The sequence below is a fragment of the Lygodium microphyllum genome, chromosome 21, assembly GCF_053477565.2.
Source record: "Lygodium microphyllum isolate KBCC chromosome 21, Lygodium_microphyllum_v1.1.10, whole genome shotgun sequence".
NCBI lineage: Eukaryota > Viridiplantae > Streptophyta > Polypodiopsida > Schizaeales > Lygodiaceae > Lygodium > Lygodium microphyllum.
The window spans coordinates 41,761,859-41,787,550 of record NC_141155.1 but is presented as its reverse complement, the minus strand read 5'-3'; the positions used below and the strand labels follow the sequence as shown (position 1 = coordinate 41,787,550).

The 25,692-nt window shown below is 42.8% G+C and overlaps 1 protein-coding gene across 3 annotated transcripts in view; it reads left to right on the top strand.

The window, feature by feature from the left end:
* Positions 1-25,692, top strand: part of FMN/FHY (riboflavin kinase/FMN hydrolase) — a 147,099-nt gene that overhangs the window by 118,736 nt on the left and 2,671 nt on the right. For all 3 annotated transcript variants that reach the window (XM_087661332.1, XM_087661333.1, XM_087661331.1), the window contains exons 7-8: positions 11,757-11,852; positions 12,053-12,204. In XM_087661332.1, the coding sequence (XP_087517458.1) occupies positions 11,757-11,852; positions 12,053-12,204 (248 nt within the window). The remainder of the gene's footprint in view (positions 1-11,756; positions 11,853-12,052; positions 12,205-25,692) is intronic.

The window sequence follows — 25,692 nt, the reverse complement described above, 5'->3', positions numbered from 1 at the left end:
TCTATTCCTTCCTTTGCTTTTGGTCATTTCAGTCTCCCTCTTCCCTTCTTATTTTCTCTGTAATAGGTAATTGTATTAATTGTATTAATTTCAGTCTCCCTCTTCCCTTCTCTCTCCATGTTCATGTTTCTCTTCTATTGCGCACTCACATAGTATCATTGCCAAACGAGAGGACTTCGAGATTCTACAATGAGGAGGCCCCCCTTTTCTTGCTGTAATTTTGGCTTTTGCAAATCTTCACATAATGGAAAACTGGTGCAAATTTTTGACGGCAGCTGTTCCTCCCTTCGTGATTTGAGAACATAAGTTTTCTTGCAGTGTTCATGCTTCTTTCCGTGACTTCGGAGCATCCACAAGTTGTTTTCTTCCAAATGCAGCAGTGTAGTTGAGTTCTCCTCTGTCCGCATAGGTGGACATCAAAATGCAACATTTTTATTTATGTGTTTGTGCATATGCTTCTAAGGAGAGATGGATCATTGGTTTGATTGGCTTGATGATTTTGATGAGGACTAACAAAGCTGTGAAGACCGACGTTCTTGTCAGATAGATCGTCGTGCGAAGATTGTCATGATCAACAAGATAGCGAGGATGGACATGAAGAAGATCAAGGATTGTAGTCCTGACCTAACAAAGATCAGCAATCTAGTCGGTCAAGAAGATTTGAGTGGCTTGTTTCTATGAAGGCTCCTCTAGAGGGACCTTGCTTGTCTACCATGGCACCATCTATGGAGTTGCTTGTTGTATTGATGGGAAGCCCAAGTACAAGGCATGTTTGGTTGCTAAGGGGTATACATAGAAGGAAGACATAGACTTTCAAGAGCTTTTTTCACCAATGGTGAAGATGACTACGCTCCATGTTTTGTTTGCTCTCACCTCATCCTTGGATTTAGAGTTGGATCAGATGGATGTGAAGACTGCTTTTCTTCATGGTGACCTGGATGAAGAGCTATATATGGAACAACCTGAAGGTTTTATTATTCCAGGAAAATAGCATTTGGTTTGTAAGCTAAAACAATCCCCTAGACAGTGGTATAAAAAGTTTGATACCCTCAGCCATGGATTTAAACACAGTCATGCAAATCACTGCTTATACACTAAAAAGGCTGATGATGGAAGCCTTATTGTGTTGATCTTATATGTGGATGACATGTTGATTGCAAGACAGCATAAGAGTACTTTGAATGCTCTCAAAAGGAAGTTGAGTTCGGCCTTCTCGATGAAAGATTTGGGGGGAGCTGAATACATTTTGGGCATGCACGTTAAAAGAGATAGAGGGTAGTACTTGTTGTTTCTCTCACAAGACAAGTACATGAGGAAAGTACTTGACAGATTTAATATGGGTAATGCTAAGTCTCTTAGTGTGCCTTTATCGCCACATATAAAGCTTATTGCCTAAAGGATGATGCAGCAGCTAGTGCTATGAAGGGCATACTTTATGCATCAACTTGGGGTTCTTTGATGTATGCCATGATTGCAACTCGCCCTAACATTGCTCATGTTGTGGGAGTTGTTAGTAGATTCATGTTTAACCTTGGCAAACCACATTGGGAAGCGGTGAAATGCATCTTTAGATACTCAAAAGGTACACATGAAAAGTGTATATGCTATGGAAAGGGTACATTAAAGTTGCAAGGATTCTATGATGCAGACATGGCAGGAGAACTTGACACTAGAAAATCTACCAGTGGGTATGTCTTTACTTTGGTTGGTAGGGCTATTTCTTGGTGTTCAAGGTTGTAAAAAATTGTGGCACTGATGAGTACTATAGAGGCTGAATATATTTCAGCCATAGAAGCTTCTAAGGAAGCTATTTGGCTTGGCCGTTTGGTCAAGGATTTTGGTCTCTCTTCATGTACTCCACGCTTGGTTGTGATAGCCAGAGTGCCGTATGTTTGACTGAGAATGCCATGTTTCATGCACGTATCAAACACATAGATGTTCGGTATCACTTCATTCGACAAGTCTTGGATGATGGTCTTGTCACACCAAGGTTGTTCATGTCCGACGGACGGGTCAACTCGTCTGACCTGCCTAATCCCATCTGCCATGTTCGGTCAGTTTCGTGTGGAGTTGCGTGACTGTGCCGACTATGCCTTGTTTGAGTCCTGACTCCACCATTACCCGGGTCGTCGCGTATGCTTGGGCCTTGCGGCCAATAAATTGTCACTTTTTTGACCCTTTTTTCCTAGGCCCTGTGACTCTTTTATTCTTTTCTTTCTTACCTTTCTTTTTTTCTTTCTTTTTTTTCTTACCTTTCTTTTCTTATTTTCTTTCTTGAATCTTCTCTTCTTTCTGTCTATTCTTTTCTTTCTTTCTTTTCTTTCTCTCACACAAAGACTCAAGGGAAAAGATTAAAGATTAAAGTTTTAAACTAACAAGTTTAAAAATTCTATTTGCTTCCTGTTTCCTCTCTCATGATTCAAATTTCATTCATCTCTCTCTCTCTCTCTCTCATATACACACAATGGCACAATGCAACCATCCTCTCCTATGGATGATGGACCACCATTCAAATTTTAGAATTTCAAATCTCTCTCTCTCTCCCCCCCACCCTAAACCCCAAAGCATACTCCCTTTCTATAAAAAACTCCCCTTCTCCACCATCTCATTCATCCTTTCAAGTTCTCCATCCCTCCTACTCCTTTCAAGCTCTCCATCCTTCCTACTCTCTCAAGCTCTCTCCTCGAGTTCTCCCTGAACCTCTTAGCCCTTCCAACCTCCTCCTCCATCAAGCTCTAGTCTCTCTCTACTCCCTCAAGCTCTTTACTCCTTCAAGCTCTCTACCCTTTCCACTCCTTTCTTCAATCGTCTCACCCTCCACCCATGCCTCTCTAGGCTCTCTAAACATCATCAATGGCACTCCCTCTCCATGAGGCCTTTTGCTTGCATTGTGCCTACTTCGAACGAGTGAAGGAGAAATCAAACACTTGCAAGTGGCAATGCAAGTATATACCAAAGCTCCAAATCTCATTCGTCACTTGTCTTCTCATCCACCTTTGCAAATTAGGAGGGGAGGCCACACCACGCCTCTGTATTCCCGACGATGTCTATGAAGATTTTCATAAAAAATACTTGCCATTGAGGCGACACAAAGGCCTTTCAAGGGCAAGTGAGGAGATCTCTTCCGATCCTGAGGTCTCGGATGCGGAAGACAATCCCTATCCAACTGTCTTGGTTTCCTTCGTTGGAGGAGTCTCTTCTATTCCACGTAGAAAAAGCCATTTGAGTGGTGCATCTATGCCCAAGAGACAAGTTACTCTTACCCAAGCAACATGGCAAGTTTCCGGTCTTCTCTCCTTTCTCAAGAAGAGACAAAGGCATGTGGAAATAGAGATTGCACGCATGATAATTAAGTGCAATCTCTCTTTTTATATTCTCAAAGTGGAGCGATTGAAGCAGATGGTGAAAGCCATTGCTGTCATTGGTTCATACGAGGGATGGTATGATGTCACGTACAATGATATGCATACCAAGAAACTTGATGAGGAGAGATAAAGGATTGATAAGCCCCTTGAGTCCATGCGTGCCGGTTGGGCGAAGTATGGATGCTTTATTCTATCCGATGGATGGAGTGATTGCAAAAAAAAAGGGGATCGTCAACATCCTCATCTCTTGCCCACTTGGCACATACTTTCTACGAGCGGTAGATGCAGGCACAAGGGAAAGGAGAACCACGGGATCGTTCATGTATCTGCACATACGGCAAGCCATCATTGAGGTAATGCTTCTAAATTCATTATTTTGTAATCTCTCTTTTCTTTTAACCTCCCAAATTTATTCTAATTTCATCGTGCATAATCTTGTAGATTTGGCCACAAAATATAGTGCAAGTTGTCACAGACAATGCCTCGAATTGTGTATCTATGGGGTGGAGACTTGAGGCCAAGTTTTTGTCCATAGTATGGACACCATGCGCTGCACATTATCTAGATCTTCTTATGGAAGATATAGGTAAGTTGGAGTGGGTGAGAGGATTGTCAACGATGCTTGCACAATTGTTGGCTTTGTTAACTTCAAGGTCTGAGTTCTTGCGATTTATCACTCTTACTCAGACTTGGAGTTGAAGAAGCCCTCAAAGACTTGGCTTGCGGTTATGTGGCTTTTTCTCAAGCATTTCTATGACGTTCACAATAAGCTACAAAAAAGAATTGTATTGTACGAGTTTAGGGAGTGGCTTGAAGGGGAGTCTACATCAAGCCAAGTGGAAATAAAGGCCATTCAAAGGCTTTGCTTAAAGAAAGAATTTTAGATCGACGTGAGAGGCATTGTCATTGCCATCACTCCTATCTACAAGGTGCTTTGCATGACAGACATGGAGGGGGTTACTATTGGCCTCCTCTATTATCTTATGGTGGATACAATGGAGGAGATACAATCATCAACCATCTTGGATGGGAAGGCCTTTTCTTCATGGTATTGTTTTTATTTCTTAAAAAAAAAAAGATTCATGCTTCTTTTTAGTTTTAGAATCTATAATTCATATTGTCTCACACTTTTTTTTTCAAATTTCACCTTTAAATCTTTCTCTAAATCTCTATTATCTTACACTTATTATAGTGATATCTTGGATATTAGTCCTAAAAGAGATTATACTCTCATTTTTACAAAGAAAATATGGGAGTGGATGAAGCGACCCATACATGGGTTTGCGACACTCTTGCATCCTGCCTTAAAAAAACCCTCTATCTTCATGGATACCAATGTCCTTGCTGATTGTGATGCCTTTCTTCCAAAGGCTTTGGTGGAAGAGCCCCATGGTACCTTCCTCCAAGAGGTCATCAATTATAGCGATCAAAGGAACATTAGTTTCGCATGTACCATTTGTTGGAAGTATGAATCGTTGATGAAGCTGCTTTTTTTGTGGAAGTCATTTGGCTACCAATTGCCTTATCTCCAAAGAGTGGCGTTGCGCATTCTTGCATAGATTTGAAAATCTCTTCACTTTTTTCATTTAATTCTTATTACAACTTAAAACTTGTAAGTTTAAAGTTTAAACTTACATTTTCTTCACATGGTTTAGGATTGTTTGTGAGATACATGCGAGACGAATTTGTCCGCGTATTTCCTCGTATACACCGAAATTCGTAATAGGCTTAGTACATGACAATTGGAGCGACTAATTTATTATCGCTCCAATTTATGCATGCTATGCAATATGCATGAGATACCTATGGTAAGACATGTATAATACATTCAATTTTTATGCTTTTTAGTTCATAACTTTATTTATAGATTATGAAATATATTTAGAGAAGTTTCATTTGTTTAATCTAAGTTTTTCATTCTTTAAATGTATAGATAAATATGGATTTACTCAAGCTCTCGGCTAGCACACTTAAAAGTGTGACTCGCGAGAGACTTGGAGGAGGAGTAAACCTTTAGGGAGCTTTACATGGAGCTTAAGAAGATAGACTGGTAAGTCTCTTGTACTTGTGCATGTTGTGCTCGTGTTGTTATTCGCCCTCGTACCGGTAGTGATGGAGCTTTCACTTCAGCATCCACATAGGCTGCTCGTGATGCTTGTGGGGCCCTTAGATGCTACACGAGGCGTGGGAGTGGCTTGAGAAGTACTCCTAGTTCGGCCCAAGAGGACATACCTATCACTGTCTCTCACCTAGAGCTTAAAGAGTTTGAGTATGATGATGAGGGCAATGCCATTAGTGAGGGTGATTTTGTTGAGGAGAGTGATGGCTCCTTAAGTGGCGACGAGGATGCTTCCACTTTTGATGTCGAGAGTGATATGAGCACTTAGAGTAATCATGTATCTTGATTTGGATTGAGCATAGACACTCTTGAGTCTTGAGTCTTGTTTCAACTCTCTTTTTGCACTTTTGACTTGAATCTCTAAGTTTATGTTTTTACTTTTAAGTCCAAACATGAAGCATAGACTTAAAATTATATGTATTTTTTCTTTCATCAGATATAGATCCAAGATTTATTAGTCCTATTAGTACTGTACTAGTATTGGACTGTACTAAACGGATGCGATCAGACGTGATAATCCTGTGTCACACTGACTAAGGTTAAAATCCAAGATAACCCTACAGATGTTCTCACTAAGAGTCTTGCAAAAACTCAGCATGAGCATTGCATCCGATTAGTGGCAGTTGGCTAGCTTGAAGGTACCACTTTGGGCCTTTAAGTGGGAGATTGTTGGGTGTAAATTCCCTTCAAGTGTAAAGTTCCTTAATCTCCATGTCTATAAACTTATTTGGGTATGAACAGATCCTTATTTGTACCCTAACATATAAATACATTTTATTCTTTGTGTACCGTGACTTTCAGGTACACTTATCTTGGGATTCTCTCACTCTTACTCTTGCTCTCCACATTGCTCTTGCTCCATTTTTGTCTTGCATTCATTGTGCACTCACGTCAATAGATTGGAGATTTATAAATGTGTAGGGTATTTTTATTTCTCAGCACAAAGTACACTTGCCATAGGTGTGTATTTTTAATGCTTAGCTTTGGTAGTATTGAGTTGTACACATGTGAGGTACACGTGAAGTGCAAGACAATTAAGTCATGTTGATAGTCTAAAACCCTAAGCATGCAGTTGGTGACAATGATAGAAGTCGTTGTAAGTCACATTGGACATGCTCTTGTGGATGCCTAGTGTCAGTTTGGGGCTAGGACATCAAGTGGACCTTTAAGTCGTGCGGGATAGGTACTTGTGGGTGCCTAGTATCGATTTGGGCCTATGATATCAACTGGACCTTTAAAATGTCATGTGGTGACATTAGGACTAGGCATTACTTAATTAATTGATGCTAGTCTAAGGCCATGTAACGTTTGGAACAACTTAACGTTCCAAAGCGGGTAGCATATTAAATGTGGATGGGCACTAGCTCAGTATTGGGCAAGGTCAAATGGATAATTAATTTTCAGAAATATAATTCTGAAAATTAAGTAATTAATGCTGCAAACTGCTTTTGCAAGGCTGCAACTTGCCAAACTTGCCCATGCAAGCCAAGATAATGCCACTTCAAGGCTGACCGAGTGTGTAGATAGCCATTCTAAAGGTAGAAGGAGGTGGAGAGCTGCTGCGAAAGAGATTTCCAGCCAGCTAGGAGCAGATTGGGGCGTATACAAGCTAGAAGAAGTCCCAAATACACCAGACGAGATCATCCAGAGGCTGCCTTGAGGTTGGTGCTAGACACTCTGGCTGATCGGACATCAGCTGATAGAAGAGGAGGGCTCACTAGTTGCACTAGTGTTTTACCCCCCTTTCAAAGCTGTTGGCACTATCAAAATCACCATCAAAGCTACCATTCAAAAGATTTTCTCCAACAGATTTTCCTTCTCTCTGACATTCCCTCATTAATTCTTAGTATATTCCAACCATTTGTGAAGAGCAATTGAAGAAATTGCTGTTGAAACCCTAATTTGTAGCAACAGTTGGATATCTTAGCCACATTGGGATTTGTATCTAGTAATTGAAGACCATGTACTTAGAGTAGCAGCTGTGAATTGAGAATTTATAGTTGATTTGAGGGGTCGGCCCATTCCTATTTGATTTGGCTTGGTTGGAAGAGCTCAAAGATCAATTTGTGCCCAATCTCTAGTCAAATCAAGGGGCAAATTGATTATTTGTTGGTGGTCCTTTATGATAGCCATTTGTATTGAAATTTTAAGTAGATTAGTCCATATCTCAGTGTACTTCAACTTAGAGCAATAGAAGATAAAGAAATACTGCAAAGGACACCAATTGTTGGGGCTAAAATCTAAATTGCTGTAATTTGTGTTAAATTAGGTCATCCACCATCATTTGTAGAGAAGGAAGGTTGGTTTCAACATCTCCAAGCTTCTTGGAGTTTGGTATGGATTATATGTAAACCCATTTCTTGCCCCGTGGACCTTGAGTCCAAGTGATCGACCATTGATCCCCTATTGGGTGCCACTTATTACAGTCGCCTCGTCAGTTCCCTCATTTGGCTCATACATACGAGGTCAAATATCTATTATATGGTCGCACTCTTTTCTTTTTCATGAAGATTCCATTACGAGCTCACTAGAGAGTTGCATTGTGTGTTTTGCACTTTCACAGGGGACACGATTCTATGGGATCATGTACAAAGAGGGAGCTAGGATCGAGTAACTCTGATTGGGCTAGAGATGTTAATATTTGAGTCTCCACTACAGTTTTTGCTTTGTTCCTTGGACTAGGAGGTTCCCTCTTGAAGTTCAATACCATTATTTTGGGGGGGGGGGGTGCATCGTGGAGTCTAAGCTAGTGGTGGTCTATTGTCCTACAAAGGATAATGCAATAGATCTTTTGACAAGCTATTGTCTCAAGTTTCTATGCTCCATCACATGAGAGTATTGCATCTTGAAACACTCCCTAGAATCTGAGAAGGGATGTTAGCATTCTTGTGCGTTTCATGTCGGTCATTTCTTGGTTGTGAGCTCTGTCAGAGTCTAACGGAGACACATGAACTTTGACAGCCCATGCATTTCAGTTTCTACTCTTACATTTCAGTTTTTAGTGCATTTGAGTGTGTCCACACTGCCAAATAGTGGCCCAGTTCCACTGCATTTCAGTATGGCGGTTCAACTTCAAACTGGCTGCATTCACACTGGCAGGGGCTGCTTGGCCAGGTGGCAGCATTTTGACCAGTTCACCAGCATTAAATGCTGCAGATTGGTGGGTTGGTTGGCCTGTTTTCATGATGGCTTCTATTTAGCCATCTCACTCCTCCCTGACACTCTTTTCAGCTTGCTTGAAACCAGCCTTCCTTTTGTGGATGGGTGGTAAATCCCTGATTACAACTTAATTACAGCAGCAAACAATAAATGCAAGTCTGAAAAGTCAAATCTACCTACTGATCTTGAACAATGCATACCCGAATAGCCCCGAAATTGGCCCCCCTTTCCGTATTTCTTTAGTTTTATTGAAGAAGAAGTATATTTACAATGGGATTCTCTCGATCCCCTTCACAATCCAAACTTCCCTTGCTGTCCAAACTGACCAGCAAGCTTCAATCTGATTTGCCCCTTGATTCGGGCACTTAACTAGCCTTTATCCACCTCATAGACTATGGAAATGGCCCAAATTCAATAGTTGGCTAGTCCTCCACCTGAATTTAGCTGAAATTTACCTTGAGCCCTGAAAAATCCAAGTCCTAGAGCTTCTAATTTTTGGCACACTTCTCGAGGCTGTTGCTAAACCTTAATTTCTGCTGTAGATTAGGATTAGAAATTTGCAATTTCTCAGCCTCCAAGAATTCAAATGCTAAGATTTTGGAAGCAAGGTTGTGAAATGGATGGGAGATGAGAGAGAAAGTTGTAGAGAGAGAAAATTCAGAGTTTTGTTGCGAAGAATGACTGAAAATCAGTCAAATGCAATTGTTGTCGTGCCACAATGGCATTAAATGCTGTCGCCTATAGCTAAGTAATCCAAATCAGCTATCATCTTGTTCCTGGATGCAATCACCCAGTTGTGGAGGGTTCAAATCTGCAAATGCCTTCTCAAAACTCACTCGTGACTGGTTGCAATAGCTGAAAATAGGCTAGCCATGGCTACTCATAGCTCTCCCACATTTACTATAGCAAGAATGATCTCGTTTTTTCTCTTCTTCAGTCTTTTACCAACCTATATGGGCAATTTTGCTAAGTGGCAGCCTTTCCAAATGGTTTTTTCAACATTATCCATAATTTAATATTAATTTTCAGCCTTTAATTACTGAAAATTAATCTAATAATTATTTCGGTGCCTCGAAAAATAATCTAACTGATCAATAATTAAATTGGCCAGGCATCTTCCACTCCTGAGTCTCTCTGTGCCATCTTTGACTTTGAGATCGGTGTTAGGTACCATTAAACGCTACATCTCTAGTGTCACCAACCGATACTTATGGCCAAATGAATGACCTCCGACAACTTTTGCCTTTGATATCTCATGATTTTCTCGGATCTTGGGCTCGTAATTTTACTCTAACCCTAGTTGCATCTCACATGTGCAACATTTACTTAATCATGTGATTAAAAATTAATTTACATGTTAAGTGAGGTTTCAAAAATACATGTCCTCATTACATTGCCATGCTCTCTCTTCAATTCAGCGTGCAGTCTCTCGCTCTCTCATCAACCTAATCTGGTGGCCTCATTGATGCTTTGGGTTGCATGTAGGGACTGATGAGTCCATTTTTACTCAACATTCCTTTTCAGACCAGTGCAGTCTACTTATTTCTTTCTTAGCATTCATTTGAGTTTCTCTTTCCTTCTCTCTGTGTTTATACTTCTCTTTTGTCGTGTACTCACAAAACAGCCAAGACAAGTAACAACGAAGTCCTTTCAAGGCATTCAATCCATTTCAGGATAATATCGCTGTAGAATTTCAAGCATGCGGAATAATGTCTTCCCACATGCAATAGATGCTTATCGAGACACATCCAAAAAGTAATTAAGTACAAAACTATTAACCGCAGTGTCTCCTTTTGGAGATCCTTTCACAACCCAAAAATGTCTCTTAATAAAAGTCTAATGCTCAATCTTAATAGTTGCTCTAAGGCATGCATTGAAGAGTCCTTTGCTAATATGTTTCTCACTATTGTTTGAAGCATTTCCCCTTTGATTTAATCTAGTGTTCTTTCATAGGCACCTAGGTGAAGGTTACAGCCTATGTTAACCCTAGGATGTCACTTCTAATTGGTATCTAGGGGTGCTGCTAAACTCGGGGTTGTTTTACCAAGACAAGGCTATAATTTCATCTCATCCTAATACACCGCACTTCCTTTGTAAGGATATTATGGATCTTTAGTTGCTATAACCTATCCTTTACATTTATGGGCTTAAGATATTAATATCACTTAACATTTATCCTAAAAGTCTATCTATTATTGTACATTCATGTCACTTTCAAACTTATTACGTAGCAACTAAAGGTCCATAGTTAATCCTTAGGGTTATCATGAGATTATAGACCTTACTCTATCATTTCCACTTCTGGGCTTAAGATATTAAGATCTGTTGAAGACTTACCTTAAAAGTTCTATTTATTAATGCACTTCTATGCCACTTTTAAATTATTATGAGGCGTATTATCTCATGGTAAGGTCCTTTAATACTCATAGACTTATTCATTTACTTTAACTAGGGTCTTGTTTAGGCATCTGAAATTGGATTGCGTCAATGCAGCCTCGCCCAAAATTGGATGAAGTCAATGTTACATACTTGTTCTCATTTTATGCTCAAAGTCTAGCCATTCCTTATGCTCATGTGCATTTGGGGGTTGTTCCACTAGTCTAGGAGAGGGTGAGAGAGGGTACTTATAGTTAAAGGGGGGGGAAGTGAGGTGGCAATGGTAGAGAGAATTGATTATGAGGCAGTGATAGGGAAGGGGAAGGGGATGGGGGTTGAGGTGACGGGCAAGGGAGTGGCCATCGGCGAGGGGGGTGGGTGCCATATTGGCCGCATTCTAGGGATTGGAGGGAGGGAGGTGACTGGTCATCATGCCCTTCTTCTTCTTTTGTTTTGTTCTTTTTGAGGGGAGGGAGAGGTCGGGGGCCCCAGTGCGGTGTGCATCATGAGGGGGTTTATAAGGAGGGGATTTTGTTTTGTTCTTTTTGAGGGGAGGGAGCCATCTGGAATTTTACTAGTTTGTGTTATTTCTCAAAAGAATAATGTTGAACTTTTTATACATGCTATTTTTCTGCAATGCTTGAGTGATTGCAGCTGTGTGCTTTTAAAGGACTGACATAATACTGGGATTGAGTAAATTCAATAAATCATTTTTGATTGAAATTCTGTCTATGTAGGGATATGTAATGCTCTTCCCATTGAGCCTTGGTATGTAGGGGGCCGAGTCATCAAAGGGTTTGGCCGTGGTTCTAAGGTCCTTGGAATACCAACTGGTATGTTCATGTAAGTAATTAACTTGTATGCTAGTTTACCAAATTGTAGTTTAAAAACTCTAAACTTTAATTGTCTTTCTTATGGATTCTTGTAGGTAATTAGTTTATACGCTATATTACCAAATTGTAGTTGTAAATTTCTCAAATTTGCTCGCTCTTTTTATGGATTCTTGTGTTATTCTTCGTGTCTGTCATTGCAGCTAATCTGCCAACAGCAGCCTTTTCAAGCATTCTTGCAGACCATGTTTGCGGCATTTACTTGGGGTGGGCTGGCCTTGCTGATCGAGGGGTTTTTAAGATGGTAATGAGTGTTGGGTGGAATCCATATTTTGACAACTCTGAGAAAACTGTTGTAAGTAGACTTTGACTTTTTTGTACCCTTAGTTGAGTTGCCTAATTATGCTTTCTCTTGTAACGAAATGCTCGACTACAAAATGTAAACACAATCATATGACAAAAGCATAGATTAATAAAGAAACACAAGTAGGGTTAGGGTAACACAGACAATGAAAATAGAAGATGAGAGAATCTGAATAATGAATGAATACAATGTTCAATGCAAGAAACACACTTGGCAAGGTGAATACTGGAACCTCAAACTTTGATAGATCTCGAAATGCGGCTGGAAGCCTTGGGAGATGTGAGGCTATGCAACTTATGAAGGCTGGATTAGTGTCTAATAGAGCCGGGCAATGCAGAAACAGCAAACACAGCAGTCTGTCATGACATGGGAGCTGGGCGACAGGTGGCAACACAAAATGCAGCCTGTTAGCTGAGATGGCAGCTATATGGTGGCTGAAAACAGTTAAATGCAGGCAGCAGTCCACATGGCAGCTGATGGCGACAACAGAATCAGCTAAACACAAGGGCTGCTGGTCACATGGCAGGTTAGTGACAGCTGGCAGGGTCCAATAGCAGCAATAGCTGAAGAATCAGTAGCAAATGCAGACTGTAGAAAGGTTGCCAGCTGATGGAGATGGCTGATCAGCAGGTGCGAAGTGTTGGACAGTAGTAGATGACGACTGAAATTGAGATATCCTTTGCGAATAGGGTGTGGACAGCAAAATAGGAATAACATTGAGTGGAGGGCAGCCTGTCTATTTATAGATGGATGGGTCCTCCTAACTAAGGGTTTGGCTTATGGGACACAGACACTTCTCTAGGAACACATTTCTTTTTAATGAAAGTTTGGTAATTTAATTTATTTAGCATGTTTTGGGGCTATTTAAAACGGCTAATCAACATATAATGCATATTTAGCTCCACATCTCTCTCTCCTTGCCTCACCCTATAGCAATCCCTTAGCCCTTGCTCTTTCTCCGTACGCTGCCCCGCCCATGCTATGTCTCCTTGCCTTTTCCTCCAGCAATCCCCCACCCTTGCGTCCACCTTGTCCTTACTTGCCCCGCCCCCACCCTTACTCTCCCCCTCTTGCCTTGCTTTCGACCTTGCCATGCTCTTGCGCCCTTGCCTCACCCGCCCCTGTCTCGTTGTGGTTTGTCTCTACCTCCTGCATGTTTCGCTCGACATGCTCACACATCCATTGCAACAAGTGACCTGCCCGATCTTCTATCGCCATGTGCTTGCCTTGCCTTTTATCCCTGGATCCGCTTGGCTTGCCCCACCTTCTACACCTAGTTGAACCTGCCCTGCACACAACTCGTCCTAGACATGCTTGCCTCCCCCCCACCTGCTCAACATCGGTACTTCCAATACTAACACCATGGCATTCTGGTGATTGCCTTGGAGTTGAACAACCAACAAATCTTTGAGATACGATGGGCAAAATCGGATATCCACAACATGCAGCAGCCGCACAAGAGGGGAGAAGAGCGAAAAATGCTTGACCATATTGAGCAACATCGACAAGGTGACAAACTCCCACATGAAGAAGGGCCTAGATGTGCTTTGGGACGTGTGCAAAATGCAAGATCAAGATATGGGAAATATCGAATAGATGATGACAACAATGTGTGATAAAGTCATACAACAAATGAGGGAGGAGATGACTAAGAAGGTGTAAGAGTGGAAGAGTGAAATATATGAGGAAATTGTAGAAAATTTCACCTTTTGGAAGACTGACATTGAAGTGTCTCTCTAAGAGAGAAATAGGGTGATTGAAGAACTCCAAAATGAGATCACCGAATATCGGAATGAGCTCTATCTTCTTAAGGAGAAAGGGAAAATCACCAAAGTAGTCCCCAACAATGTGCAAAATGAAATAGATGAGATGAAGACACACATGACAAAGGAGATTAATTTATGGGTGACCATAGTGAAACAAGCACAAGTGGAGGTGGTTGAAAACTCCAAATAGATTGAGGTGGCAAGGAAAATGCCAACAAAAAAGGAAGAACTGATGAATGCAGCACTTGAAGAGGAGAAGAGAAGGAAAATTAGAGCCTTGCATATTCGCGTGGTTGGATGGAAAGAGAGAGACAGCCCTGTAGAAGGTGCCAAGACCTATGTGACAAAATGGGAGTGGAGGACCACTTGATGGTGGAAAGCGCATGGTGTGTAGGGAAGAATCTAGAAAATCTTATAGATTCAGAGAGGGAGAAAGAGACATAGACAGAGTGAGCTCAGAGAACAAAGTACTCTCATGCTTCTTTTTCATTATTCATTCATCTTACTTATATACACACCTTACACTAGTGACATAACAAAGGATAGGTCACACTGTTCTAACTCCTAACCACATTGCCTAACTATAGTTAGGTCCCGACTCACTTATTGAAGCACACATAACTGACACCTAATCTATAGTTGTCAAGAGTCGGTGAGCTTGATTTTTCACACTCCCCCTCAAGCTGAAGTCACCTCTTGTATCCCATGGTTTATCCACTTGTACTCCCAAATCATCTAATATCTTAACTAGCTAAACAACTTCACATGTAGCTAAGGTTGCACCTCTCTATTCTGCTTGAGTACTCGAGAGAGCCACACTGGGTTTCTTTTTACTCTTCAGCTAATCATGCTGTTGCCAAGATCAAATGCATACCCACTTGTCGATCTTCTGTCATATGCACATCTAGCCCAATCTGCATCACTGAATCCTATAAGCTCAAGAGCCTTACCCATGTATGAAACACAGAAATTCACTATCACTTTATCAAAGAGAGGCTACGTTTTCACCAAAGCTCTTTCTCGTAACAAATTTGAAGCATTTCGCAATGCTTTAAATTTGATCTCCTTTGGTGGATGATCCTTTGTATATTTATCACTCTTCACTCTAGAGGGGTTTGTTGGGTTTAACTCACGCTTATGCTCATAGAGGAGTGTCGTCGGTAGGACACTGGGGTATTCTTTACTCCTTATGAGAGGTTATTTTTCCCAAATTTATTCTCTTTTATTTTATGTACCTGTGTTACATAGTTTGGGCACTTAATCGTGTTTTACTCCTTTCGGGTGTCAATACACTCTAGCAACCCTAAGGTTTAAGGGTTGTACTTTGTACTTGCATCTTATACTCTCTGATTATTGCATTGGGAGTCACGCCTTCTCTCTCATATACTCTTTACTGTCAACCGTACTCTCAACTGAGCTTTAATCTCTGTTCATTCTCTCACCTCTCACACCTGTGAACAAAAGATCATCAACATAAAGACATATGATTGGCACTTTGATTGTCAATAAAAAAGAGATAAGGCTTCGTGAGAGATACATCTAAATCAGCCTACAAACGTCTCAGCCATACACATTCAATTGTGGTAGTGAAAGCTGCCTTGTATTCAGCTTCACATAACAATGTGGCAACAATGAATTTTTTCTTGCTAAGCCAAGAGATGCAAGATGAGCCAAGAAAGCAATAATTACCATTAGTAGACTGACGAGAATCAAAATCAGCAACCTAGTTTGAATCACTGTAAACATGTAGTTACAATGGTCCCCGCTTGGCATAAAGCAATCCAAGAGTCCTAGTACCTTGCAAGCAATGAAAAACGTGCTTGAAAGCTTGCCAATGTGACATACGTGGTTGGTGCATATATGTGCTCAGGGATGAAACTGCAAATTGAATGTCTAGCCTTGTGCTGCATAAGTAAATGAGACATCCAACTATTGGAGCATACGTATGAATATCAAACAAATCACTGTCATCATACAAGGACAGCTTGAATCCAATCTCCATTGGTGTACAAACTAGCTTCAAATCCTATAAGCCAAACCTCTCAAGAAGTCTACCAATGTATCTAGACTGTGACGATCCAATGCCTCTAGCATCATGAATGAACAAAATATGTGGATACAAAAAAGAGAGACCTATGAATCTATGATGATATATCACTATAATTATCATCATCATCAGAACCATCTGAGTGCTCATCAAGAGAGTCTGAAGATGACTCCTCGGCATCGGATGATGAGACACACTCATACTCATCCTGACTGATGATGTTACCATCATCGTCAAATGATGGCTCTCTAGAGGGCGGTTGTGTAGGCAAGGGGGGATGTCATCACGAGGCATAGGATGTGAGCTACTAGAGCTCCGTTTTACATATGTCTTTAAGTCACTTGAACCACCCCTCCTCCATGTTGAAGGGCGTCAAATGACCATGCCCTTGCTACCACCTACTCCAACTCCTCGCCCACGAGCATGCTGATTGCAAGTGTCACGAGTAACTGTTGCTATAAGCTCTCTATAGAGCTCTGCAAAAATCATCTCCTTCTCTTCCATCTCCTGATGTACACTTGGAAGAGTGTTGCCCGTCAGTTTGAATGTATCAGCATTCACCTACACAATGCACGTAAGATTGTAAACTCTAGAGTCTAAATTGTAAAGTATAAACTTCAAACTCAAAGTTTAAAACAACAAATTTTAAATTTTATGGTTAAGTGTTTAAACTTTACTTGCTTCGAACTACCCATGCTCATCATAGCCCTCATCATGCGTAAGTTAGTGCGGCAATAGACTACCCATCCTAACTGTCATGTGCTAAGCCGATTGCGAATCTTTGTGTGAATGAGAGAATAGGCACTCTAGTTTCTCTCACATTTACCCGAAGAGCAATCCTAAGCAAGGAGTCTCATGGCTAAGGGCTAAAGGGTCTTCAATGCGTATCCAAAGTTTTACCACTAAAATAAAGGCTTCACAAGTGACTCTCTCCTTCAACAAGTAGGAGAACCAAAAGCCACATGCCCTCTCTGATCTAAGTATCCTAGCTCCTCTAGCACTGCATTGTGGTCATCCACAAGGACCACACGAGTCAAATAAGCAAGCTCGTCTAAACTAAACTCTCTATCATCCATGTGGTCGTGTGAGACAGTGCAGCTCGTGTGGAGAGGAGCATGCCGCATTCTCCGTTGTATAGCACCCAGCCTTGGATGTATCTCATGGGGAGCTTTCTATTGGTAGGCAGTCAGCCAGGGCCGTTACCTTTTATATGAGGCTGGGATGCAAGACATGATTTTCATCATTGAGGCTCGGTCGTGCGCAGTGGTTGGCTTGGAGGCTCTACTCATCCACCAAGTACTGGAACCCACAACAGACTGCTCTGAGGTATGGGAGATTGTAGGGAGTCTTACAGGATGGCACATCTGGAAGGTCTGGTGTTAGGAGGTTTTTACTGGGGAGAGACTTTCAGTACATGCGACTTTGGCAGAGCGTTGGACCTCCATCATTCACTCCCTCCGTGGCCAATGGGACCAGGTGCAAGGTGAGTCTCGAGCTCATCAGGAGCTCCATTTTCACTTCATACGCACTTGGGGCGGCTAGGACCTGTTTTTCATGATGCAAGCAGGCAGCCCGAGATGGCGATATCCCCCCCCCCCCCCCAATGGCTTCTTGCTCCCATCTCCCCTAGACCACCTTGAGAGGCTTGTATACTTGACATATCTGTGACTCAACATCAGCTCTAGCTAGTCTGTTGAGCATGAGCACTTATTTGTATTCAATGTTTTTTCTGAAGTAATATAATTAGCCACACTTTATTTGCCAAAAAAAAAAAGGAAATGCCAGTCAAAACCACAGACATGCGTTCTTTATCTGTGACCATGCATCTGTCATCGTCAAAGGTGACTTGCAAACTACACTTTGCCAAAGAAGAAATAGACAACAGGTTCTTCTTTATGCCTGGTATAAATAATGCATCTTGCAAACGGAAAATAGAGCCATCAATGGCTATCAACACAATCTCCCCAATACCTCTAACAAGGTATGTGCATTGTTAGCACACTCCATAGACTTGCCAATAGGAGTTGCAATAACGGAGGAAAACAAATCCTTGCGGGATATGTGACATGCCCAGAAGCACCATTGCCAAAGAACCATGTGCTCGCAATCTCAATAGAGCTAAGTGCTCTATCAGCCTAAGAAGAGTCATAACTGCATGTGTAAAAACAATAGTCATGGTCTGCAATAAAGGACACAGACTTAGTAGTAGTAGAAGGTGCATTAGAAACAAACATCCTTGACTCCTCCTCCTTGGCTATGCGCTTCTTACATTTTGTGATGTAGTGACTTGGCTTCTTGCAACAGAGGCACTTGCCCTTCTTGGATTGCATGTCCCCATAATTCTTGCTGCTTTGTGAAGTACCTGAAGTCCGAGAGCTCTGCGGAGCATTTTTATCTTGGCTGCCCTTGCCCTTGTGCCTTGCCATAAATGCTTGCTCTCTGAGACTATAACATCCACCCCATTGTTCTTTCTTGTTTGCTCTTCCTCTAAGAGCATACTGACCAAGTGAAGGAAAGTAAGTGGCTGTGGGGAAATCCTCATGGTGAGGTTCAAAACTGTATTAAAGGCCAAATACGAGGGCGGCAACGAATTCAAAGTAGTAGAGATCAAGTGAGCATCTGGATAATACTTATCTACATTCATAAGCGGCTCACGCAATTCCTAAATTTTATTGAGATGATGTTGCATAGTCCCCTTCATCCATCTTCATAGTCTCAAGCTCTTTCTTCAAGAAAGAGATACGTGTCGCATTTTTTCCAGCAAACATTTGCTCTAGGATCGGCCATGCTTCTTGTGAAGAAGTTGCAGGCCGGATGTGCAAGATGATGGACTGTTGAACTGCTAATGCAATCAATGACAATGCCAGAGTATCATGTGTCCCATGTCTTTTGTGCTGTTGATCTCTAGGGAAGTGGCTGAGCTAGAGTGGGTTCAACAGGTAGAGCAAGCTAAGTTGCCCTTTGTCCACATCCTCCTGGAGGAGGTGTAGCAAGAGCCACAACTCTAGGCCGAACTTATTCACCATTGACATAATCCCAAAGATTATTTGCAATTAGTATATTTTTCATAATAAAAGACCATAGAGAATAGTTGTTGGTATCAAACCTATCCTCGTTGAACACATATGTGAATAAATCACCTCCCTGATTGGCCATGGTAAATGTCACTAATCAAGGAGCAAGAGAGTAATACTTCGAGCTAGACCAGCTTGGAAATCTCAAAATTTCTAGAAATTACAACAAATACTTTGTTGTAATTAGCAAAACTAATCACACTCTGTTAAAAAACTGTCTGATGTACATGTTGTCTAAAGCATAAACAGTGCTCAGTACCACAAAAAATGCAAAAGCCCCAAAAATGCACAAATTCAATCTATTACAGACTGTCACTGATGTACATTTGCCAATCTCTGAGCTGACATCAAAAGCCCCAAAATTCTGATTGGAAATGCACAAAATCTCTGCAATAAATGTGTCCCGAACACTTGCAAGAATAGAGATATGCTGCCCAGCACAAGCCCCTTCTAGAAGATGAAATCTGAATTAAAATTTTGATAAAAAATAATTTCTGTCACCTCCTTCAAGTGAGTTGTGGTGGCGGACCTGGCAATGCAGGTGGCAGTTCGGTGGTGTTGGAGGCAAGCGGCGCAGCTGGACGTCAAACCAGAGGCGAAGTCGAGGTGGTTGAAGGGATTGGCGGACGCAAGTAGACTGGCGGGTGATTGCTTAGGTGGCGGGCATTGCCGGAAGGAGTGCATGGAGCAGGTCGATAGATGCTGGGGTGGGTGCTTGTAGCGCTGGCGACTGGCAGCACAAACAGAGGCGTATCCTAGACTGGCGGCATATACAGGAGTGTCGCCTGGGGTAGCTGCACAGGGTGCAGGAAACTAGCTCAGAGGGAGGGCGCTGCTGGTGCTGGCAGTGCTAGCTAGTGAACTGGGCAGACTGGCAGTGCATGACTGGAGGCCTGGGGCAGCAGCTCTGTGCAGGGATCTTACTTGCTGCTGGTGGGGCTAAATGCCACCTGTGACTATGGAGCTGAGGACAACTGAGAGATGCGGCTCAGTTGGTGATGGCCACAAGCTGAACTGAGCAGAGGGCCAACCTTGATACGAAATGTGAGAGGTGAGAGAATGCAAAGAGATCGAAGCTCGGTTGAGATATAGTTGATAGTGAAGAGAGTGTGCAGGGTGTAGGGAACTAGCTCAGAGGGAGGGTGCTGCTGGCGCTGGCGGTGCTAGCCAGTGAACTGGGCCGACTGGCAGCGCATGACTGGAGGCCTGGGGCAGCAGCTCTGTGCAGGGATCTTACTTGCTGTTGGTGGGGCTAAATGCCACCTGTAACTGTGGAGCTGAGGACAACTGAGAGGTGCAGCTCAGTTGGCGATGGCCACAAGCTGAACTGAGCAGAGGGCCAGCTTTCATACCAAATGTGAGAGGTGAGAGAATGCAGAGAGATCGAAGCTCGGTTGAGATATAGTTGACAGTGAAGAGTGTGTGAGAGAAGGCACAACTCCCAATGTAATAATCAAAGAGTGTAAGATGCAAGTACAAAGTACAACCCCTAAACCTTAGGGTTGCTAGAGTGTGTTCACACCCAAAAGGTGTAAAACATGATAAGTGCCCAAACTATGTAACACATGTATATAGAATAAAAGAGAATAAATCTAGGGCAAAAAAACTCTTGTAAGGTTAGGCTTAATGTGGGGGACTCTTGTCTTGGGGTCCTCCACATCTAATACTCCTACGGAGGTTTGCACATGCATTAGCTTTTGGATGGAGATTGCAGCAAGTCTCTCGACAATTGACTCGATTGTCAATCTAGAGATCTTAGAGGATCAGTAGGGTGGTGGTAGAGAGTTCCAAGGCTCGATAGAGGAGCAGGATGCATAGGAGATTTTTCCTCTTGGAGTGGGCACCTAAGATGCTTGGAGGGACCTTGCCTTCCACAGGCAAGACGGTTCATTGGAAAGTTGATTGTTAAGCAAAAGCTATAGCCAGCCCTTGTTGGACCGATTGATATCTTATTTCTTTAGGAGCAAAAGCTTTCTTCACCCAAGCTAGCAACATGGGGAGGGTACTCCCAAGGAGATCACACTTCATCGATGCCCATGGTACAACTGGAGTAGTTTGCACTTCTACTAAGTTTGTTGGCCTCTGTGTGAGACGATGGGATGATTCGGCAAGAATGGTAGTATGGGTTAGGCTTGATGTGGGGGACTCTTGTCTTGGGGTCCTCCATATCTATGCTTCTACAGAGGTTTGCGCACTCACCAACTTCTGGATGGAGATTGCAGCAAGTCTCCTCATAGTTGACTCGATTTTTGGAGGTGATTTTAACAATCTAGAGATCTTAGAGGATCAACAAGGTGGTGGTAGAGAGTTCCGAGGCATGATAGAGGAGTAGGATGCATAGGAGATTTTTCTTCTTGGAGTGGGCACCTAAGATGCTTGGAGGGACCTTGCCTTTCACATGCGAGATGGTTCATTGGAATTCTCTTGGGGTTATATGCGGATGGTTGGCATTCTATAGGAATAGTTGGATAGGTTTTATGTTGGGGAGTGGGGTGCTCCTGAGGAAGGCAGGTTGTGGAGCTGGGTGGGACCACCCTCTCAGATCATTGTCTAGTGCTACTCATACCGGATGCGCTTGCTTTTGCACTAGACACTCACTCCTACCACATTCTAGATTCAATCCATGGATAGGAGCAGGCAAGGAGGCAGATCTAGTAGCTGTGGACTAGGGATTGGGCGAGGGGTGACCAAATTGTAGAAGAGGTGGCAAAGTTTCTAGGAGAGTTGAGTTGGATATGCTAGGAGGCCGCTCTCCAGGCTTTGCAACAGTGCTAGCAGGAGAGGGAACTTGGAAGAGACCTAGTAACCATCTAGAAATAGCTTCAGGAGGCACTTGGAGATCCCACCTCACACAAGCAAGAGCTTAGAGTGCAGGCAGCCCTAGTGGGCCTAAAGGATAAGTGCTCGGATTTCTTCTTCCTTATCTCAGCAACATTTTGGGCACTAAAGGGGGACACAATGTATAGAGAGTTCTTCTAGGCGCATTAGCCACATACCTTGGGAGATTAGATCTAGAGTCTCCATGACAAGCATTGGAGGGTCTAGAGGATGTGATGGAGCTTGCTACGGTCTTATACAAATAAATTTTTCAATAGGAGGTAGTATCAGATAGGGTGCTCCGACGTAGACAGTAGGTGTGGGAGTGCATTGCACCCCTTGTGACCAAGGTGATGGGAGAGGCACTCTTTGAGCCATTCACGTGAAGGGAATTAGCTTAGGTGTTCCACACACAAGATGGGCTGTCTAGAGCCTTCTTCATCTCTTTTTGGGAGGTAGTGAAGGACCCCTTGATCTAGGGCTTTCAAGAGATTTTCAGCTCAAGGTGGATGTTTGGTAGCTTGTTAGTAGGACTAGTGGGTTTGTTGCCCAAAGGGGGAGATCGCTTGGAGCTGTCCGAGTGGCGGTTGACCACCTTGTTCTTAGAGGCCTATAAGGCCTTGACCAAGATGATCAGCAGGAAGTTTCCAGGTGGGCTTTGGCATTACCCCACCTTAGTAGTTTCTCCTAGTACTTGGCTCAATCAGAAGAAAGCTAACCTACTGAAGCTCAACTTAGCTATCTCCTAGAGGAGGATCTGTGTCATCGGACTCTAGGGGAAGACTTAGTTATTGAACCCTTATGTGACCTAAATTCGAGAATGGAACCTGTAGGTTTGAAACAACCAACCCCTTGATGAGATGGAGTGGGACCCTAGAGAGTGGCTTTGGTCAGCCACAATGGTTAGCAAGAAGCCCCAAGGCTTCTTGGCCTACACAGTACAAATTGACATGCATATCTTGATGCAGGAGCACATGGATTAGGCACCCTTGCACATTAGGTACTAGGTGAAACACAACATTACTTAGACCTTCTATTAGACCTTTTGGCGACACTTATGGGATAGTTGGAGGTTGCGGAGGGTGTCTTATTTCCTATGGCTATTCGCACATGGAGGCTTGGAAGTTGGGAGTTGGCTAGTTCAGATATAGCAGGATGGAGTCTGCAAGCATTGTGCACTGCAGCGCTTGGAAACCCAAAGCATTGCCTCTGGTCTTGTGAGGCAATGCAGTTGGTGTGGAGAGAAACATGTCACATTCTTTGGTGTATGGTGCCTAGCTAGGATTTTATATCTTGGGGGACCCATAGTTAGCTAGGGCTACTACCTACTGTATGAGGCGGAGATACATGATGCCATTCTTCTTATTGAGGTAGGTGCTTTTTGTGGTTAGTTTGGAGACATTGCCCATCTGGCATGTACTAGAGCTGATAGTCGAGCAATCAAAGGTATGGGAGGTTATTGGGAGCCTCATAGTTTGGCACATTTGGAAGGCGTGCTACCAATTGGCTCTGGGTGGCGAATGTTTTTCTACACATGAGACTTTGGTAGAGCTTTGGACCTCAATTATCCACTCCCTCTATGTAATTGTTGGGATGAGGTGCAGGGTGACTCTCGAGCTTGTGACGAGCTCCGACACCATTTTGTATGTACCTAGGGTGGTCATGATTTGTTCTTCACGATGCAGGTAGGCAACCCTAGGTTGCATTACTCTCCTCCTTTGTGGCTTCTATTCTCCATTCCCCCCAGACCGCCTTTAGAGCCTTTGTATGTATGACCCCAACATGACTTGGTATTAGCTCCACCCAAGTTGTTGAGCACATGTACTTCATTGTAAAGTCTTTCGAGTAATATAACTAGCCAGTTTTTCTTGCAAAATAAGATAAAAAAGTCGTCGTGTCCTAAGATAAGGTGCACTTGCATGCTTGTGTGCAAGAGGCTTCTACTATGAGAGACGCTATAAAGCTAGGCTAGGCTTGGTGTAGACATACTTGTAGATGGAATGCTTGGGAGAGGTTTTGTGGGTTTCCTAAGATTACTAGGGTATCACACTTATGGTAGTTTGCATATATGCAAGATTAAGAAATGTTAGCCTATTCAATGCTAAGGTGTGGTTGTGATTATTGTACCCTAGCACTTGTGCAATGGTGGTTCCTAAGTGGCCTATGTGTGCAATGTGTGAAACCTAATGCCTATGTATGGAGTCCAATGTGTGTGTAGGTGGACCATGTGCTGAATGCGAGCATGTGTGCCTATGTGGTGCAAGGTTAGAAGTGTGATTGCTTGCACCTATGCAATTGTTGTTGAGTGCATGGGAACCTAGGCTTGTGTAGGGATAGTGCCTACATGGCCCAGCGGGTGTGGTACGCATAAGAAAGTGAGGGTCTCTTAACACGAGGTGGGTCCCTATGCCTAAGAGTTAGTGTGTGGATGGGCGCATGTTTGTGAGTCTCATATGTACGAGTATGTGATGGACGTTTGTGACTAAGCGTGTGTATGAGTCTACGCATGACAGGACACACAAGTGACTAGTATGTGATTGTGCGTGTGCACGAGTGCTAATGTTGATGCACACAATTGCTCTTATGAGAGTTGCATGAGTGGTTTAAGCGGTGACAAAGATACATCAAAGGGACTTGCTTTTGACATGGCATGCCCCAAGTGGCTACGGCCTCCCTCCTCTTTCCTTTGGACCCACCCTCTTCCTGGCACCCCTCGCCCCGCGCGCCCACCCCTTGGTAGAAGAGCCCTAGCACTAAGAAAAAAGCTCTCTTACCTTCATGTAACACACTGCCTCCGGCTTCACCGTTCACACAAAAGAGGGCGAATGTTGGTCATGGTTTGCATTGCCACCACCTCCATCTGAACCAAGCCTTAGCATATGTGCTAACTAATATGGTTGGTTAGGCAAGTATTGTGGTTAGCTAAGGCTTGTGAGTGCATGTGAAGGCTATGTAGCTGAGTGTGCTTGGTTCCTATGAGGATGTCACTAAGGGAAGTGGCCCAAGGATTGGCGGTTCTCTATGTGTTGGGACCAAGAAGAATGTCGTGTACCTAGATGGGTATGGTGTAATGTTCTTATCTAACCTCTTTGGTTTGAGACCTAAGTGAATGTGTTCCTACCCTAAAGAGGTGAAGTGCACTCGTATCTATGTGCGATGGTGTGGCTAAGTGTCTCAAAATTGTACTAACCTAAGAGCTTGTAGGTGCCTAGGGCTATGCTTAACAAAGGTATGGGTTAGTACTCTAAATAGTGTCTCTATCCTAGGTGAGACTTGTCACTTGTGAGATGCTGTGTTGAAAGTGTGTGTGTACCAAAGGACCTTGGCTAAGAGGTGAATGGAAATGTTTCTAACTGCATGTGCCCTAGTGTCTAAGTGCACGAGTGGCTAGGTGGGTGAGTGAGTATGCAAGTGGTGTTTAGGATTTGTGAGCATGTGCAATTGCTTAGGGGTTGTATGTGTGCGCCTAAGGTCAAGTGATTTTAGTGGGGTGTGATGTAAGAGTGCAGTTAGTGATGATACGCATGTGTGTTGTGAATGTGAGTGAGTGCCTTAAGTGACATGACGAAGTGCCTCAGGTTATGTGTGACTATTTAAGTCCACTTGTGTGTGAGTGCCTAGTGCACACGAGTAGGCTAGGTCTGTGCTCAAATATTGTGATGGAAACTGAACTGGACAGCAGAAACACAGAAAGAAAGAACATTACATGAATGGCACACTCTGAATGAACTGTACAAGTGTCTTGCATAAATATGTTTGATTGGTTCAACCAATT